The sequence below is a fragment of the Labrus mixtus genome, chromosome 19, assembly GCF_963584025.1.
Source record: "Labrus mixtus chromosome 19, fLabMix1.1, whole genome shotgun sequence".
Classification (NCBI taxonomy): Eukaryota; Metazoa; Chordata; class Actinopteri; order Labriformes; family Labridae; genus Labrus; species Labrus mixtus.
In genome coordinates this window covers 16,792,300-16,811,734 of record NC_083630.1, presented here as the reverse complement: position 1 = coordinate 16,811,734, position 19,435 = coordinate 16,792,300, and the positions used below count along the sequence as shown (strand labels likewise).

At 41.7% G+C, this 19,435-nt stretch overlaps 2 protein-coding genes across 13 annotated transcripts in view; both read left to right on the top strand.

Moving 5' to 3' along the window:
• Nucleotides 1–7,664, top strand: part of pld1b (phospholipase D1b) — a 38,463-nt gene extending 30,799 nt beyond the window's left edge. For both annotated transcript variants that reach the window (XM_061063974.1, XM_061063973.1), the window contains exons 21-26: nt 798–911; nt 1,358–1,407; nt 1,955–2,089; nt 2,933–3,086; nt 3,349–3,466; nt 3,698–7,664. In XM_061063974.1, coding sequence (XP_060919957.1) covers nt 798–911; nt 1,358–1,407; nt 1,955–2,089; nt 2,933–3,086; nt 3,349–3,466; nt 3,698–3,922 — 796 coding nt within the window. In that variant the 3' untranslated portion in view covers nt 3,923–7,664. The remainder of the gene's footprint in view (nt 1–797; nt 912–1,357; nt 1,408–1,954; nt 2,090–2,932; nt 3,087–3,348; nt 3,467–3,697) is intronic.
• A 4,297-nt stretch (nt 7,665–11,961) lies between these two features.
• tnikb (TRAF2 and NCK interacting kinase b) overlaps nt 11,962–19,435 on the top strand; it is a 52,894-nt gene continuing 45,420 nt past the window's right edge. For 6 of the 11 annotated variants that reach the window (XM_061064945.1, XM_061064942.1, XM_061064938.1 and 3 more), the window contains exons 1-2: nt 11,963–12,503; nt 18,590–18,655. In XM_061064945.1, the coding sequence (XP_060920928.1) occupies nt 12,396–12,503; nt 18,590–18,655 (174 nt within the window). In that variant the 5' untranslated portion in view covers nt 11,963–12,395. Of the gene's footprint in view, nt 12,504–18,589; nt 18,656–19,435 lie in introns of all 11 variants that reach the window. The other 5 variants (XM_061064941.1, XM_061064940.1, XM_061064936.1 and 2 more) reach the window with 1 other exon arrangement.

Sequence of the window (19,435 nt, the reverse complement as noted above, 5' to 3'; positions counted from 1 at the left end):
TGAGCGAGACAGGGACCAACATGTTTACTGACCGCCTCCTTCTCGCGTCAGAGCGGGTGTCTGTGTTTGCACAGTAACACAGTAACAGTAACAGGTCCGCCTGCTTTACGATGTGTTTTAACTGATGAGTCTTACATCCAGACAGTGTTATTGATAATCTCTGCTAAGTAAAGCTCCACGATTGTAGCTCCGATAAGAAACCCTTCACAATAAAAATCCACACTTATTATGTAGTTTAAAGCTTTTATTATAAAAAAGAGTCATATCAGAAATTGTGTTGTTTTCAGCAGAAGCCTAATACACCTCTATAGGAAAATAAACAAAACTTAAACAACACAGATTCAGTCAAGAGCTACATCTGTCTCTGGTCTCATGCACACAGACGAGTGAAATATGGCATCACAGGCATGTTTGTTCATATGCGCGGCCCCTCTCAATTCTGTAATAATGTGATAATGTTAATATCATACTGTTACCACAATAAGAAGAAAAAATACCATCATATAAAGTAATTTCACCCACATATACTGCATGTGTTTAGTCAAACCCTGACACCCTACCTGGGTTACAAAGTGAGGGCTTGTGGAAAACTTTTTATTCTAATTGCCAAACAAATATTAATACATTTATTTTTTTCCTGTTTTGGTAACTGTTGATGATCTGACCCTTCTGGCATACACAATATTGATTTATTTTCCTGACGCCTCCTTGTGCATTTGTCCCAAACACAGAGTCCTGATTTAACTGTCAGAAACACACGAGTCATTTTGTCTTCCTCTGCGTCTGAATCATTTCAGGGAGGGTAAACGGTACCGCGTGTACGTGGTGACGCCTCTGCTGCCTGGCTTTGAAGGAGACATCAACACTGGAGGGGGCAGCGCCATCCAGGCTGTCATGCACTTCAACTACAGGTGTGTGTGTGTGTGTGTGTGTGTGTGAGTGTGTACATGTGTGTGACATTGTACATGTGTGTCAAAGCACATGATGAGAAAACTGAGTGTTTGACGAGTGTTAAAGCCCGGAAGGAGCCACTGATAGATTACGGCCATTACTGAACTTTTTTACCACACTGCTGTAAACCCTATAGCTGTGTGTGTGTGTGTGTGTGTGTGTGTGTGTGTGTGTGTGTGTGTGTGTGTGTGTGTGTGTGTGTGTGTGTGTGTGTGTGTGTGTGTGTGTGTGTGTGTGTGTGTGTGCGCGCATGTCATACCTTTTAAAACTGACATTCATTGTCTTGCCTGCGGTCTTGTGTAAACACACGGCCCTCCCCGTGCAAACACAACGACACAAAAAGGCTTGCATTGTGAGGAATGTGGATGTGCAGCTCATCCACCTGTGTGTCTTTCTTCACCTGCAGGACGATGAACAGAGGCGACCACTCCATCATCTCGCAGCTCAAGAGAGAGAGTAAGTCAGAGGCGACCACAGCGTTTGACCTCGAGTTTACACTGTACAACTGTTTGCGTGTGTGGGGGCGGGGCCAAAAGAGACGGTTTCAGTGGTTTTCTAAACAGTGGTGACCTGCAGCTGTTTCCAAAAGACACTCCCAAAACGATCTCACAAACTGTTTAGGGAGGAAACAAAGATACAAGAGTCATAAAGATTTATTGATCGAGTACTGTGAAACAAGCTGTGATGACAGAAAATATAAAGAACCGCCCGTCCATCTGATTTGATGTACTTTTAGAAAATGAATGTCTGTCATTACATTTATCGTCTGCTGCTCATGTGTTACTCAATCAGTTTTAAATTATATGAACTTAACAATAATAAAAGTATTTCTTTAGACATAGTCTGTATTTATTGAGAGGCTAAAGAGTTTCCTCATTTCTGGATATAATGAGCTTTAAACCATCTCCTCTTGCTCTGATCTCTTCTTACTCTATGTATGAGGGAAATCAAACACCACCACATTCAAATATTTTCCTCTGACCGTCTGTTTTCTGGCTTTCAGTGGGGGACCACTGGATGAACTACATCTCCATCGCTGGTCTGAGGACTCACGCAGAGCTGGAGGGAAAACTGGTCACCGAGCTCATCTACGTCCACAGCAAGATGCTAATCGCAGACGACAACACCGTCATCATCGGTAAAACATCTCACAGTACTCGACACTTCGGCATTGATGGAGCGGCTTAAATGTCTCCATTACGAGATTAAAAGATGACAGGTGTAATGAAATATTCCCTCGACACTAAACGGAACATGTATAATAAAGGAGACAGAAACCAGAGCTGCCGGGAGAGACGGTTTATTCTTTAATATCTGAGAGGACGGAAAAGAAAAATGACATGATGAGACATTTTTAAAGCTTGAAATTTGTAAAAGCCGTCTTCAGGTGGGTTGAAGTGAAGTTTAGGGAGCAAGTTTCTATAAATACTAAGAGAGATAATGAATATATAACAGGACACAGAAGGGCTGGTGATGAAAGCAGTCACGTCATGTCAAATGGTTATTTTTTATTGTTTTTGTGGTGCTTGGAAAGCAGACGGGGGGGCGTCACATAAAACACTGACCCCTAACTATTTGGTCAGTTTTCTGCAACCACACAGAAGAGAAGTGACTTTACTTCTAAGGTGGTTTAATCAGCATGTTTTTGTTGCATTACAGATGCAAACTTCTCGTAAGGATAACAAGAATAAAACTAAACTGAAAGGAAAGTCTGATGTAGAATATGATGAAGATTTCTTCTCTTATATTTCAGTAATCATCTGGCATTTTCTCAGATTTGTATCCCTGATTATTCATTTAGCAGCATGATGTATATGATGGGTAGATGTGAGTAGTTATTATTTTATAATACAAATAATTAGAAAGTTAAGATTTAATATTTGGACATATAATAATCATGCATTCTGAAAATAGGCTCTGCAGCGCCATCTGCTGGAGGCCCCTGTGCGCTAACTTGTCCTGTGCCTTCATATTATTGAAGGGTCTGCAAACATCAACGACAGGAGCATGCTGGGAAAGAGGGACAGCGAGGTGGCGGTGATCGTGGAGGACTCGGAGACGGTGACGGCTGTGATGGATGGTCAGGAGTACCAGGCTGGAAAATACGCCCTGCAGCTCCGCCTCGAGTGCTTCAAGTAAAAACCCCACACTAACTGCATCCTGACTTCTTTATGTTTGTTTAGATAAACTCTACTCACACGAGATCTGACTAGAATACCAATTAACTTAAAGATGAGTAAACTCTCAATCAGTCAACAACGGTCTAAAATTCATGCAGTCTTTTATTCGATTGCAGCAAAATCATTTTTAAGAGGTGCACAGATATTAAACAGTTTCTTAACAAGTGTCTCATAGAAATAAAAAAAAAGAAGTCAACACAGTGGATCTGTTTTTCAGGATGATCCTCGGCGCTCACACCGATCCCTCCATCGACGTGTCAGACCCAATCAGTGATCACTTCTATAAGGAGGTGTGGATGGCCACCTGTGCTCGCAACGCCACCATTTACCAGAAGGTTGGTCTAATATTAAATCTCGGCTCGTGTTGATGGCTGCTGAAGGTTTCAGTGAGCGGACAAATTGATGAACTACTTTAAACAGTTTATCTTTTTCACATGTAAAACAGAACCTCAGCGGTTCATCCTTTTAATACAAACTGATTGTAATGATTTGTCCAGCCTCATTAAAATGTTCAATGCTCCTGATATCCTGCTTCTCTCTCACTCACTTCTCTCCTCTTTCTTCAGGTTTTCCGTAGTCTGCCATCCAGCGACGTCCGTAACATCTTCGAGCTGGAGGGCTTCCTCGCCAAGCCGGGCCTGGACAAGGAGGACCCGAACAAGGCTAAGGAGGAGCTGAAGAAGATCCGCGGCTTCCTGGTCCAATTTCCTCTTCAGTTCTTGTGCGAGCAGAATCTGCTTCCTCCCATGGGCTCCAAGGAGGCCATGGTGCCCATGGAGGTGTGGACCTGAGAGCGAGAGAGATAGAGAGAGAGAGAGAGAGAGCGCCTCAACCGTGAGTTCATGTGTTCAGGCACAGCATGCTGGAGGATGACAGGTCCAATTGTGCAATCTGATGCCATTTTAGAAATCTTTGCGGCTAAAACGGCTTTTAAACGTTTTTTTTTTAAATCACAGCTTGAAGGGAAATCTGCTGTTTAAGTGTCAAAGTGTTTTTTAGTTCCAAAAAACAACTAAAAACTGCTCTGATATAATGTGTCTGTGGCTTTTAGTCACTTGTTAGCACATAGATATCTACACTAAAGAGATTCAGGTTGGTTAACCCCTGAATTCAGGCTGTCAGGCACATTTTGTCCTTTAAATCTTTGTCCCACAGGAGTTTCCAGCTCCTGGTCTGCAGGCTCTTGGTTGCTCATTGACTATTTTCTGCAACAAAAAAAACAAATATAATAATTAGAATTCTAACTTTGATGTTACTGCATTAGAAGCGTCAGGTTTTTGCAGTCCATAAGAGCTTCTAGTATAAGTCCGACAACTTAATTATACTGCTCTGCATTAAAAAAAATATTTTAATGTTGGACTTCTTCACACATGCAGGATTTGATTGCACGATTTAAACCCCACAAAAGTTTTAAAATAAACTCAAGTTCTGATAGTTTAGCTTGATGAAAAGGTTTGGGGTCTGAGAGGACAGTCTGCCTGCAGGACTGAACCCAGGGTGTGCAACACTTGGTTTTATTAGAAAAGAGACTGCAATCTAAAGAGTTTTCTGCCTTAAATTGCAGCCAAAAAGGAATTCCAAAATGGCATCAGGTGTGGGTGTAAACAGTCTCTGTAACAGCAGTGCCACTGAATGCACAAGAATAATAGGAAACTTACAACACAGACAAGGAATCATTGGAAAGACATGAAGAGTGACCGAACTTATTACATTTTAAACAAATGGAACATGCAAACAAACGTGAATTCAAACCTTGGAGAGAAGTCGACCAGCAGACGAGCTTTGGACTCTAGCGTGCCTGAACACCCCGGGCCTCATGTTTACACGAAAACAGCTCACTCCTTCATTGTCTTCATAACACTATGCAACGTTCAGGTCTGGCAAACGCAGCTCTGACTCTTCCGTGATGAGAGAGGACGGTTTGAGAGACACTAAAAGACACTTTACCGAAGAGGACCGTGGTGCAGAGAAGGGGGTGAAGAGCTGGACGGAGCTGTCAGCCATTTTTAAAAACCTTTGATATCTCTGAAGTCCTGATTTTAATATTTATGTCAAACATGAAATCACAAGTGCCAAAGGCGATGATGTTTAACAGTAAGTACATTCATTTACATTCCTCATACTGTGGATCCAACCTTAAGTGACCTGTTTTATGCTCTGGTCTTTGTAGTTCATTTGGTGGCGCTTTATTTTCCTGTAGTTTAATCATATTTTCCTGGGAAGTCTCTTTCAGCACCAGATTTCAACAGGAATTGTGATAAATAAAGTTGAGTAAAAATGAAGTGAAAAACAAACATTGTAGACTTTATCCCCCTCTCTGTCAGCGTGTGTATGGATTTGTCTTTCCATCAAACTGCCAGGAAATTACAGTCAAATAAAACGCCACCGTTCTCTTTTGAGCCACATTTCCCACAGATTCATGCATTCATTTTTACGAGTTATTAAGATGCTGGGTTTCATTCATTGTCAAGAGGCAGAAATCCCAAAGCAACAGCAAACGGATTCGTTTTTAGCAACTTTTCAAAACAAATCTGATCACAATTTACTTTGAATATATGTTTAAGATGGCTGTTTTCCTCTGAGGTTACATTCAGGGTGGGTGTTTTTATAATGCTGCGCTGCTTTAGTTCAGGAGTTTTGCTGATTGTCAAAAAAGAAGGGAATCTGAAATTTAGACATTATATCACCGCTCCTTAATGGCCCGATGTTCCTCTTCTTTACGCTTTTATTGAATTTTGCAGTGGGAAATCATCAGGCATCTATGTGTATCAATTTCTACACGTTCATTACTTGAAAACCTGTGACTTCTGGCAAAAGTGTCTTATTGAAAGTTTCATCAATAGATCTTATTTTGCTAATTGGAAGCTTTTTAACAAATTAACACAATAGAGATCTCTGGAAATTAATCATCACAGGAAAGTAGTGAATAAATTGTGTAGATGCATGTCAGCTCAGGGCTTCTGTTGTGTTTTTTTTGTTGTTGTTGTTGTTTTTGCTGGAAACAGCTGCCTGCAGCATCTAAATACAAAGCTGAGGATAAACTAAAACAGTTCATGTTGCATGAAACAAAAACTGTACAGTGAAAGACGCCAAAACAGACTCAGCGATTTCAAGAGGTGCTGGGGAGCCTGTGATAACTCTTTGTGTGATCATCACTGAGCATAAGCACACTGTTAGCTCCAGCAACAACACTATAAGCACACTGTTTCTTCATAGAGTAGTTCTTACGTTTGGCCTAAAACGTCACCCTAAACTCATAATGAATTTGAGATCAATCTTCACCTGCTGCATCTGAAAATACCCATGCTGATAGTTTGTTACTTTTGAATTCACAGTTTGTTTCTACTGCCCCCATGTGGACAAAAAGTCAAATTTATTGGTGCAACAGTTACATTTTGCATTAATTTATCATATCTTACTCAAAATCATTTCAAAGTTAGAAACAGTGGTACCATGTTCACATCATGGTCATCAGAATCTGTCATTTAGAAACCTCCTGGGTGACTTCATTTCTGGAATGAAAACTCAAACAGTTGCTTCTGGATTTCTGATTTTCTGACATTTCTGGAATGCAGCATCGTCGGTGTCTTCCTCTTTGGTCTTTAAAATGAAGTGCATGTGATGATTTTTTTGTGCAATATATTTGACCTTGAAATGATGCGTGCAGCATGTCAGCAGCTCTTTGCCATTAAACATTAACAGATAACAGCATGAATCCTGTGAGCTGAACGATTGCCTTGAAAGCCATGAATATTATTTTATTCTAAACTCTGTGCCTGTCTTTAAGCTGTGTGTCTGCAAGATACACCTGAATGCTTCTCTACTTTTAATATTTATGGATGATCGGACCTTAAATGTGCTCTTTTTTTGTTGTATTCTTCTTCTCTACCTCTGTGGGTTTCTACCTCCTGCTCCAGTCCACATTTTTAATGTTTGTGATGGATTAAGAAAAATCAGGAATATTTGCAGCTTTGCCCAAAATGAACCAAGTGAAGTCCCCTAAATATAAAACACTGTGGTATGCACAAATAGTCCGTTTCAATCTAAAATGAAATATAAAAAACAACAAAAAGATCAATTCAACCTCTAGAGGTGTATGTTAAATAGCTAATGAAGGGGATTTTGGATTACATTTGTTGATTCACTTTTTTCGTGCATCCAAAAAAAACAGAATTGAAGCCAAAAATGTGGAAATAGTTTTAGATGGTTTTATAGGTGCAGTTTCCAGGTGGAGCATTAAAATAAATAACAAATGTTTGGCACCTGGTGTAAATGGGCCTTAAACCTTTAAAAGCATGGCCTCATTGTCCTCCCTCCTGGGCTGCAGAGGTTTGAAAAACACTAACCTGTCCTGTTATTTTCTCTGGCTTGAGTCACTGTGTCTTTGTATGAAAATGCACTATTTGCACAGACTGTTGTTTGCTTGTTTTGATCCATTAATTGATCTGCAGTATCACGTCATGTGAAGTTTATTTGTGAAATGATGGAATGAATAAATGATGTATTGATAAATCATTCAAATGGATCAGTCTGCAGTTTGTCATCCTTTGTGTTGTCGGGAGACACAGTGTCAATCCGGACGTTTAATCAATGCGGGTGTAAATAATTTCAAGAATATCATTGATATCCAGAGTGGTCTGCTCTGCCAATTTCTTCTTCTTCATTCTCGTTATTTGGAGTTAAACTTATAATATGTAGAATTTTATTGGAACACTTACATTAAAACATCTAAATTAAAATAATAAATGAATAAGCAGAGAGAACTCTAACCCAGCCTCGACGTCATCTTTTTGTTATTGTTTTCCCCTGGCAGCAGAATTTACTTACTGTGCATTTAAATCTTAAAATTCAAAAACAAATCTTCACCCTCAGAATATTCGTTTTCCCTCGTCTGCATTAGAGAACCTTGATTTTACTTTATATTGAACATTTACACTTTACTCTCTAACTGTCTTTACTCTTTACTTTATACGTTTATAATAGAAAAATACTCCTCTTATTTGTTTTCTACGGAAGCCTTACAAGGACATGCATCGATGCATTTTATTTTACTCTTCCCCTGTGAAACTGAGTCCATTTCAGTTTGTTTTCTTTATATCCTGTCTTGTTTATTCGTTGTCACGGGATACAAATACTGGTTTTTCCGTGATACTGAGTTAAGTTCAGTCATTTTGTCAAGATATCAAGAAATTATGTCATTACCGGAAAACCAGTGTTGTTATTCTGAACCAAACTTAACCTGTTATCATAAAATATGAATGTGCGTCTGGTTAGGGCTTCTGTAGTTTTCCCGTACCTGCAGCCCTGACTTTTACAAACAGGAGACTCTAAATTAAAATGACCAAAAACCCCAAAATATATACAGTATATATACAGTATATATAAAAACATAAACCTTAAGAATGAGAGCCAATTAGACCTGCACCTAAATAAATGTCTCATTATATCTCTTTCAGCCATCATCCCTCCTTTTTCTTCTCTGATCACTGAATATTTTTCTCCTTCGTCTCCTTCAGTCTGCACACATTTTTATCATGCTGTCACCGCAGTGAAAAACATGTCACTGCAGATATAAAAACAGCTCTGTCCTCAGAAAACCTCCACTGGCCCACGTTGGTCCCTCCTGCAGTTCTCACCTGGGCCACTAGATGGTGCCACAGAAACAGAATATGGCTCTTCTCTTAGACTCCTTTAACATGATGTAACGTTTGATGTTTTTGCACTTTGTGACACATTATTCCACCTTCATGTTATCATTAAATCTGAATCCAAGAAATTAAAATACGGCCTGCAAACTCAAACACAATCATATATCTGCAAAAACTACACCTTTAGGAAAATAATACTGTTCGGTTTTAAGTCATTTACATGTAAATATCATTTGTTTGGGTCATTTTAGGACCTGAAAACAAGTGATTCATACATTGTCATCCTTCTGAAGAAGTGTTTTAGTGTGAAGGTGTGTGTGGGAAATACCTGCCTGGGCATGACTGATTTAGGTGTGTCCTTACTGGCTGTCCGTGTACAATAGGAAGAGACACATTAGACTTATTACTGGTTAATTATTGATAAAAATAGAAGAACTTGTGGAGAGAGAAAACTAAGCCTTTCCATGTTCAGATGTCTGTTAATGTTGATGTATTTATTGAGGGACCTTTCTTCACTTACTCTGATTCACAGTAACTGGTTGAAGGTTCATGAACGTCTGAAATACACTGGATGAAGATCTTGATGTTTAACATAATATATTATCTTCAATGCTGCTGGTGAATAAGAATAAATTATGGTACATGTCAATTTAGTAATACATCATGGTTTATGACTTTTTGTATCTTATTTTTTGTATTAATTATTATCATTATAATTGATGTATTTCTATTTTTTTCTTTAGTCACTCTATTGTTATTGTATTTTTGTTATATATTGTTCATGTACAATTCATTTAGATATTCAAAATCTGACTTATTACTTTAAATAAAGGCTCTTTTAAAAAATATATTTTTATTTTGGGGTTATTTTTTATTTATTTGGACAGGCCAGTAGATAAAGCAGAAATGAGGGTGATAGAGAGCAGGGATTGACATTCGAGACAGAAGCCTCAGGTTGGACTTGAACACTTGACACTTCAAGCTGGGAAAAGAAGTCTGATTGTACTGAATATTTCTCACTTGACTTATTCCCTCAGAAAACATTTTCCTGCTGGGTTTATGGTCTCAAAATATAGTTTCAAGTCTTCTTCAATGCAGCACGGTGTTCATTTTGTGAATTATGTCACGTTTAGATTCAAATTGGTCATAATGAGGGGGAGGATTTAGAGCATGTCTACCAAATAATGACAAATCGCTTCCAGAAAAGGGAAACATGTCTTGTTCTGCTTTGAATAAAAAACACGCCAAGCAGTCAGACAATTATTTTGAGTAACTGCGTTTTGTTTAAAACCTGTTTTAATCTTGACTAAATTTGCGCCACAGCTACTGTGAATTATTGACGCAATTAAAAAAAATAGAATTTCTTTCGCTGAAAACAAAGCATTTACTTTACTTGGCATCCAGCTCAACCCTCATATTCTGTCTGCCAAAGAAAGAAGATGCTGACCGCTAAAATGCCAAACTTTTGGTATTATGGGGCCTCAAAGCTGTTGTCCGCAAACCGCTTGGTGACATCATGTTGGATGCATCTACTCTAGCTTATAAAAATGACTTGTAGTTTTCTTGTTGTTTTGCTACATTTAAATCACTGTTTCATGTTTACTGACCCATTAGAAAGGGACAACTTATAAAGGATGTAAGAGTTTTTTGCAAAGAAATACCAAGAGTAAAAAGGTCTATACCTTTTTACTCTTGGTATTTCTTTGCAATGCTCAATGCAATGATGCATCACCCTGTCTTAGTTTTCTAATTTTCTCATTTACTTACATGACATGACCGTCATAGCAGATGATGGGCGTGTCCTGCAGGTGAGTGAAACAGGTGATAGTTGTGGAGACTCTGTGAGCAGCTGCAGAGAGGAGTGACAGCAGGGCGTGTGAAATCACAACATGTGTGTTTACTAATCTGTTCCATGCACGCTCGCTGAATCCTCAGCACACAGATTTAGTGAGGGATGAGGATTAAATGTGGCGGGAAAGGTGCACAGGGGTGGAGTTAGACAGGTTCAAACACAGGTTCTTACTGGAAAAGCTCTGTAGTTGAAATGATCCACAAGAGGCCGTCTGAAAATGTAAACAGGAATCTTTGTGTGTCCTGTGTTGTGTTGAATCATATTGTTTCTTGCAGTATTTTAACCTTGTTCGGTGGTAAGTGAGTGGATTCATGCATTTTATGCTGCTTGTTGCAGCATCACAGAAATAAGGAGCAGATAATAAGAAAAATATTCAACAACACTGGCTGCTCATCTTACTTTTAATTTATGTATTCAGTGTGGTGGCTGTGTTTTTCCATGCAAAAATATCAGCAATAAAACAAACTGAACACTTCTTCTTCCTCTTCTTCTTCTGTTTTTTAACCGCAATGGCAACCAGCCCTAAGGTGCATTTAGGCCACCTATACAGTTCCAGTGTGAATGAACTAGCCTATACCCTATACGCATTGCATCATATCTGCAACCCACCAGTTGAGAACCAAGGACCTAAAATGTCCTTTAGATGAGACATGGAGACATTAATGAAGCATAGAAATGTCCCATGTGAGTTATTTAAAGCCTCTGTCAGGGACTTTTGCTTGATGATGGATTTGGTGCACCCCCCCCCCCCCCCCCCCCCCCCCCCTTAAACAGAACCCCCTGTGTCCTCCTGATTTGACCTGTAATAATGTTTTTGACAAACACAATCTAATTCAATTAATTAGCCAAATGTATCAAACTTTGCCTAGTATGTTCCTTCCTTCAGAGGGAAGTAGCCTAAATCAATTTTTATAATCTGTCTTTAAGCCCATTGTTTGCTTTTAAGATACATCAACGTTTATTTCAGTCTGTTTCACAAGTGCTTTAAAGGTCAGTTTTCTCCGAAAAGGGGCGCCAGGGTGGTCGTCCCCTTGTGTGTGTGTGTGTGTGTGTGTGTGTGTGTGTGTGTGTACACTGACAGTTAACACGTGAATGTGTGTGATTGTGAAATGCAATCTTCTGCCCAATGACAGTTACATTTTTTGTGTCCTTAATGAGCTGCCATACAGGAGCAGACAGCTGTGATTTTGTGTCTTACAGTGTGTGTGTGTGTGTGTGTGTGTGTGTGTGTGTGTGTGTGTGTGTGTGTGTATTCGTGTAACATTGTGGGCGTCTCTGTCTGTAGCGCAGCCTCCTCTCAGGCCACTCCCGGGAAGCGCGCTGCTGTTCCGCACACAGACGGACGGACGGACGGACGGACGGAGTGAGTTCTTCTTCTTCTTCGCTGTTCCTCCTCGACTGCTGCGCTCTCCTGCCGCGCTCTCCTTTCTCTTTCTATCGCCATCATCTCGTGCACGCGTGTCAACCCCTGTCCTGTCCAGACTTTGGAGGGGGGGGGAATCGAGGTGGAGGTATGTAGACACCGGATTCACCGTGCCGAGCAGCATGTAGCACCTGGAGCAGCGCGCACACCGCCTCCCTCCTGCGCTCCCCCTCCTCCTCCTGTATCCCTCCTGGACCCGGAGCGCCCGTCTCCTCTCGGGGAATCAACGCCTGCACCAGGAATCTTTGTGGATTTTATTGTGGGGGGTGGGTGGGGGGATTTATTTCATTTAAAGGAGGTGCTGTGAGTGTTCATCCCCGCCGCTCTGCACCTCTCGGTCGATGGTCGTTGAGGAAGCTTCCATCTTGAGTCCCGTGAATACCGAAAGAACCATGGCGAGCGACTCCCCTGCGCGGAGTCTGGACGAGATAGACCTGTCTGCACTCCGGGTAAATGTCTCCCTCTGTGCACGTGTATGTTCTGTCTGTGTCTTTATGTGCGCGTGCGCGTGAGGCCGTTGAGCACCTGTCCACCCCCCTCTGTATCCCCCCCCCCCCCCCCCCCCCCCCCCCCAGTCTTGCCATCCTCTTTACCGAGCAAGGATGCGTCTCTCTGCGCCTTCCTCTGCTTTTACAGCCGCCCGCTCGGTGGTGTGTGCGTGTGTACGTGCGCGTGCATGAAAATCAGCCTTCAATTGTGTGTGTGTGTGTGTGTGTGTGTGTGTGTGTGTGTTGGCTGTTGAGCTCGTGAACGTTGGTTTCTGTTTGAGGAAACAAGGTCTGATATCAGAGTGAGATCATGTGTCCTCCTGTTGTTGTTTTGTTGTTGATGTTTTTTTCTTAACAATTGGGACGTGATGTAATGAGGCCCTGAGCTGATGCTGCTGCGCGCGTGCACTCACCCTTGTGCGCGTGAGTCAGGCGGCATAATAGAGGCCGCTCTGTCTGTACTATGTGGGGCAGATGTTAAGCTGCCTGCTCACTGACAGATTCACAGCGCACACACACACACACACACACACACACACACACACACACACACACACACACACACACACACACACACACACTCACACACACACTCAAAGATACATACAGGGATACAGATGCACGCACACACTGGCACGCGCTCACCCTCTCTATCTAACACACACACACACACACACACACACACACACACACACACACACACACGCACACGTGAATAAAAACGGTGATAACCGCAACAGGAGCGAGTTCCGCCATTTCGTGATGTTGTGGCGACAGCAGCATCGCATGCAGCAGCAGCGGTGGCTGTTTGTGTGTCTGGGCGCGTGCAAGTGTCTGTACAAAGCCGCGCGAGGATGGAAGATGTGCAAGAAGGAGATAGTGCAGGAATGTGTGTGTGTGTGTGTGTGTGTGTGTGTGTGTGTGTGTGTGTGATTGACTGAGAGACAGTGATGATCAATTCAGAGAAGTATAAACTTGCAAATTAAGGTGCTCAACATAAGATGAAGTGTGTGTGTGTGTGTGTGTGTGTGTGTGTGTTATTTTGTTTTCTCCTGCTGCTCACACAACTTAATCTTACCTGCAGAGCAACAGTCAAGTCTGGACATGATGGAGCGGGTGGGACTGCATGACTGTGCGTGTGTTTTACAGAAGCACAAACACACACACAAACACACACACACACACACACACACACACACACACACACACACACACACACACACACACACACACACACTGACATACAGACTGGGGGGCAGATAAAAACAGACTAGATGTGCATATTCTTGTACAAAAACGAGAATCCTTGCTCTCTCCCTCTGTGGCATGACGAGGAGAAATTAGGTCACCCAGGACGGATCAGAGGGAGCTGGGGGGAAACATTTCAGCGTGACGTAAAGCCTGTCGCAAGCACACACACACACACACACACACACACACACACACACACACACACACACACACACACTTCCTGTTTCTTCAGCACCTCACATCCCAAATGATCTCCTCTGATCATCTCCTCATGCATTTTGTGCCATCTTCCCCTCCTCAGTTTACCTCCAGACCGACTCCTCCTCCTCTCAATGTGTCCCATCAGGCCTGAAGTCTCCGTCCTGCACATCACACACTGAGGTTAAATTGCAGCATTACCAGCTGTTCGAGAGTCACACACAGCTTCACACAGGGCATGTCCTTGGTGTCCTTTGTTACCCAGCGTCCTTTTCTGTTATCATGACAAAATACAAAGCGTTAGGAGGGGAAGGTTGTGCTTTTTAAATGATCTCCTTAAGGAAAAAAATATTGTTGTGTCCATCCTGTGCCTTTATTTCCAGTTTTCCGTTTGGTCAAAGCTTCACTGCTCATATTCTGATCTAAATGTGTGACATCATTATTGAAAGGATCCTAACAGAGACAGAACCTTTTTGTAGAAATGCATGATGCTTTAAAAAAAACAAAAAACAAAAAAAACAGAAACAGGCGTTACAATACTCTCTTCAAGTTATTTTACCTAGCAGATCACAGTAGCTGCTGGTCTACAGCTGCCTCAATCAGTTGGTCTTTCTCAAGATATTTCATGGTACACAAATACTGAAAGGTACAGAGCGATTAACGGGACATCGGCAGAGAAAATATTTTGAAATAAGTTTGTGGCGCGCACCAGAAACAATCCTATGAGCAGGAGAAGGTGTTGAGTGTGCACAAGAAATGTCTGGTGCTTGCGAGTATTGCGCGTGCATGTTCTGGTTGCGTCTACTGCCTCAACCATCTGTCAATTAGTTTTCATATCTTGAAAAGGATTGAGGCAGAAGTAGACTATTGTGCTGCATGATAAAATTACTGGTTTTGTCAATGAAGTCAGGTGGATTTTAAAGGAGGGGAAAAAAGTAAGAAAATGATCTTACTTGAACAAAAAGATTCATCTCTGAAGGGATATTTTATGTCATTTATTCAGACACTTAAAATAACAGGCTTAGTATGACAGTTGCAGCAAAAAAAACTTTCATCGGACAAACTTTGAGCAGCAGCAGCCACAGCATTGTCGGCATCTTCGGATATTCAGGGCTTTTGAAGAAATGTCCAAAATAAACATTCTTGTCCGGTAGAAAGAGGTAAATATTAATCAAAAATGTCAATATTGCCTTCCCTCCAGGGTTTGTCAAAATACCAGATTTTTTTTAAAATCTTTGATACGATACTAGTAAAAGTCAACTATATTGATCCCTTTTTACCTACCTTTGTGATCGCTCTGCAACAAAAATGTAAGTCCTCACAAAGTTGGGTTGTTTCTTGTTGTCATTGCAAGAAACTGCAAGTAAACTCCTGCACACTTTCTAAATTACACACAAAACTGTTGGCCATGTTCTGGTTCCTCTCGTTCACAACTGTCTTATCAGTAGATCAATAGACATCAATAGATATGTGAAGTGGGCGGCTGTGTCTCAGTTGGTAGAGTCGGTTATCACTCAACCAGAAGGCTGGGGGTTCGATCCCCAGCTCCTGCAGCAACATGTCCAATGTGTCCCTGGGCAAGATACTTAACCCCCGAGTTGCTCTCACTGCTTCGTCTGCGGCATGTGAATGTGAACGAATGGGATTAGTTACTTCTGATGGTTACTTTACATAGCGACCTCTGCCATCAGTGTGTGATTGGCTGTGAATGGGTGTGACATACAGTGTAAAAGTACTCCGAGTAGTTAGAAGACTTCAAAAGCGCTAAATAAGCTCAAGTCCATTTACCGAAGTAATAGAAGAACAAATAGGCCTAGCTTATGTTATTGAATAAAAGAATATCATTGAGTGGCTATTTTAATGTACATAACCTTTATCCACAACATAATGTGGGTTTCACATAAACATTTCCTCTCACCATCCGGTTTGGTTCCAAAATTTGCCCAAATAAAATTAACATCTCCCCCGACGTAAATGAAACCCTCTGCGAAATAATGCGGCCCTGTCATCAAGAAGCTCATCGACAAAAGAACATGCCATGTTTAACAAAAAAAACAGTGTTTTGTAGGCTATAGTATGCCTCACAGTTACTATCAAAACAACATGTATTTCGTTCAGACAAACGGGGAATCTCCACTAACAGATGTGATACAGACTGAATGAAGGAACGAGGAAATTAAACTGCGTCTCTGGCTCTGTAAGAAGGAGGAGAGAAACTCGGGTTCATTGAGGAAAACCTGCTCTTGACCAGGTGTTTTGCGCTAAACCAGCTTTCTGAAATGGGCCTCTGAGCTGCACAGAGCTCGAAGTTTCCTTGCATTCTGTCGTCTTTGTTTAAAAGAATTATTTAGTGTTTAAAAACTGCACAGAACACCTAATTTTCTTCACGCAAATAATACAAGTATACGGGATATATGTGTTTAGATAGTGCTTTGTAGTGTCAGACTCCCTCATGTGAAGGACGGATGTTTCATGGGAAATTTCATTACTGTGGTCACACCGTCTCATATTAATGCTCTTCATGTCTCATTAGCCTCCTAGCAGCTAACAATCGGCAGGTGGACCTCAGTTAAATGAGCTCCCTGTATGCTCCTTTCCTTTTTGGCTGGTGTTGTTTTATTAATGCAGTACATCAGTTGGTGAGGGCAGTAACAGGCACGTACAGGTGTGTGTGTGCGTGTGTGTGTGTGTGTGTGTGTATATGTTAGCGTGTGCGTGTGTGTGCAGGGGTGTGATGAGCTTCTGTTTGACCTTGAATGAAAATGAAGGCTGCTTTTTAAGCTAATCCCCCTCTGGAGGCTCTGCTGTAATGGTCCAGAACGGCCTCCTGTGGTCTACTGTATGCACACACACACACGCACGCGCACACACACACACACACACACACACACACACACACACACACACACACACACACACACACACACACACACACACACACACACACACACACACACACACACACACACACACACACACACACACACACACTGCTTAAAGATCAAGATCTGTGTTTTGGGAGTTTTATTGAATTTTAATCACTCAGGAGATCAGATTATCTCCTCTGTGTGTGTGTGTGTGTGTGTGTGTGTGTGTCTGTGTGTGTGTGTGTGTGTGTCTGTGTGTGTGTGTGTGTGTGTGTTTTACCTGTACATATTGGTAGTGATCCTGTGAGGATGTTTCCTCTGTCATTGTCAGTGTTCACTCTGTGTTTCTCTGTTTTTTTGAAGTTTTTCCGACGTTGAAACTCGATCCACATGAGCATGTAAATGAAGAGTAGGACATGACGCTCTGTTATATCAGAGAGATAACTTAATCAAGGTGTAATTGAAAAGTTGGTCGCCTAAGTGAGAATTATTTTTAGAGATGCTCCGATTGGGAGAATATTTGAAAAAAACAACTAAGCAGATTGCTGATTGTGATATTGGTGTTAGTTTCATGACTCCCACAATGCCACCATTCAGTTTGTTCTACAGGTGACTTCATCTGCCCAACGAAAACCTTGTCTCTGAATCGTTAGTTAGGCGCACTAGATGTCGGCATTCAATTGATTTGTCACAACAAATGAACAGCGGCTGACGTCGGTTGATGCCACATTCTTTGCCAATGTTGAACCAATGCATCGGTGCATCCCTTAAAAAAAAAAATCAGCAAAATTCTTGCAATAAGATTTTTGTTAGATGGTGAACTTCCACAGATAATATGCTGCGTTGATAACCATTGCCTTGAAATTGTTGTGATAGCTCCACCTCTGGGCGGCTGCGGCTCAGTTGGTAGAGTCGTCGGAAGGTCAAGGGTTCAATCCCCAGCTGAGCAAAATGTCCGATGTGTCCTTGGGCAAGACACTTAACCCCGCATTGCTCCCGCTGCTTCAGTGGCGGTGTATGAATGGATTAGTGTTGTACTTACTCTCTGATGTACGTCGCTTTGGATGAAAGCGTCTGCTAAGTGAATTGTAACATTGTAACCTCAATTAATGTGAGACACTTTGTTCTGACAATCACCATATCACACCCGGTGTCGCCCCCTGGTGTCTCCCCCTGGCAAAGCAGCTGTGAGTGACAGGTTTCTTCTTCAGTCTATACAGATGAGATGCTCCGTCTGTCGGGCATTTCAAAGAATCCTTGAGACAGTCTTTTTCAGGTGTGTTTCAAGTAGAACAACTCCATCTTGTATCTGGGTCCATATGCTAACTGTAGGGGAGAAATCATTCATTTCAAGTAAACACTGAATCCGATATTGCGCCGAGGGAAAAAGAACCAATGAAAGAAGAGTTGACGGGAAAGTAGCTGCAGAAGACTTTCTGTAAGAATGAAACGGGAGAACAGCTGTGAGCTCTGAGGTTACCTCCTGAAGGAATAATAACAGAGTGATGATACAGAGAGGCTTTTAGCAGGGTAATGCCACAGGTATGCAGAGCTCACTCAGCCTTTCTGTGTGTGTGTGTTTGCACGTGTGCTCGTGTGTGAAGGGTAAATTCCTCAAACAAATTCCTCGTCCATCTTGTGCCGACCCTGGTCAGTTTTGATCTCCTGACTCACTTTGTCTTTTATCTTTTCTCCTCCTTCTCTCTCTCTCTCTCTGTCTCTCTCTCACAGGACCCGGCTGGTATCTTTGAGCTGGTTGAGCTGGTTGGAAATGGCACCTATGGGCAGGTCTACAAGGTGAGTCTTCATACTGTTCCTCCTTCGCTGCCAAGTGTGTGAGGCTTCCTCTTGTGACGAAGATATGCAGGAAAAACAAGTTACATCTATGATCAGCCTTTGTTTTAATGAAAAATCTGAAACCACACCCAGGTGTAATTAACTGACAGTGATTGTCAACACATTAAAGAACAATGAGGTGACATAGGCACATCAAACATTATGGCTCCTATAATCGACTTGTGTTGTGTGCTGAGAGTGTCTGTGTGTTAGAAGATGTTTGGAAAAGGAGTCACTTCCTCCTCCGACTCCTTCATGAACTCAAAGAAACGACACGGTTTAATTTCTGACCAAAAACTGAAGTTACTGATTCTCTTCTTTGTTCGGCAGCGGAAGGCGCCCACACAGACAGTAACAACACAGCAGAGAGAGCAGAGAGCCTGTGTGTGTGTGTGTGTGTGTGTGTGTGTGTGTGTGTGTTCTCCACTTTGAAACCTATTAACACACTCACACATGTCCTCTGATACACAAAGACACACTCACTCTGTGCGCTGATGTTCTGTATTAATCTGCTGTTTGAACACGGTGACGCCTCCTCCACTGAAGTGATTGATGGAACAAAAATCACTCAAACTGCATGATGGGAAAATGAAGACCTAACAGTCAGAACTTCATATATTACAAAAATGTGAAAGAAATGTCACCTCATTTGAGTAACACTCTTTTATTCTGCATTAGCATCAAATAACAGCACTTTTAACCTCTGTGATTGTTTCACTGTGGATTTCAGCGTCAAGGAAT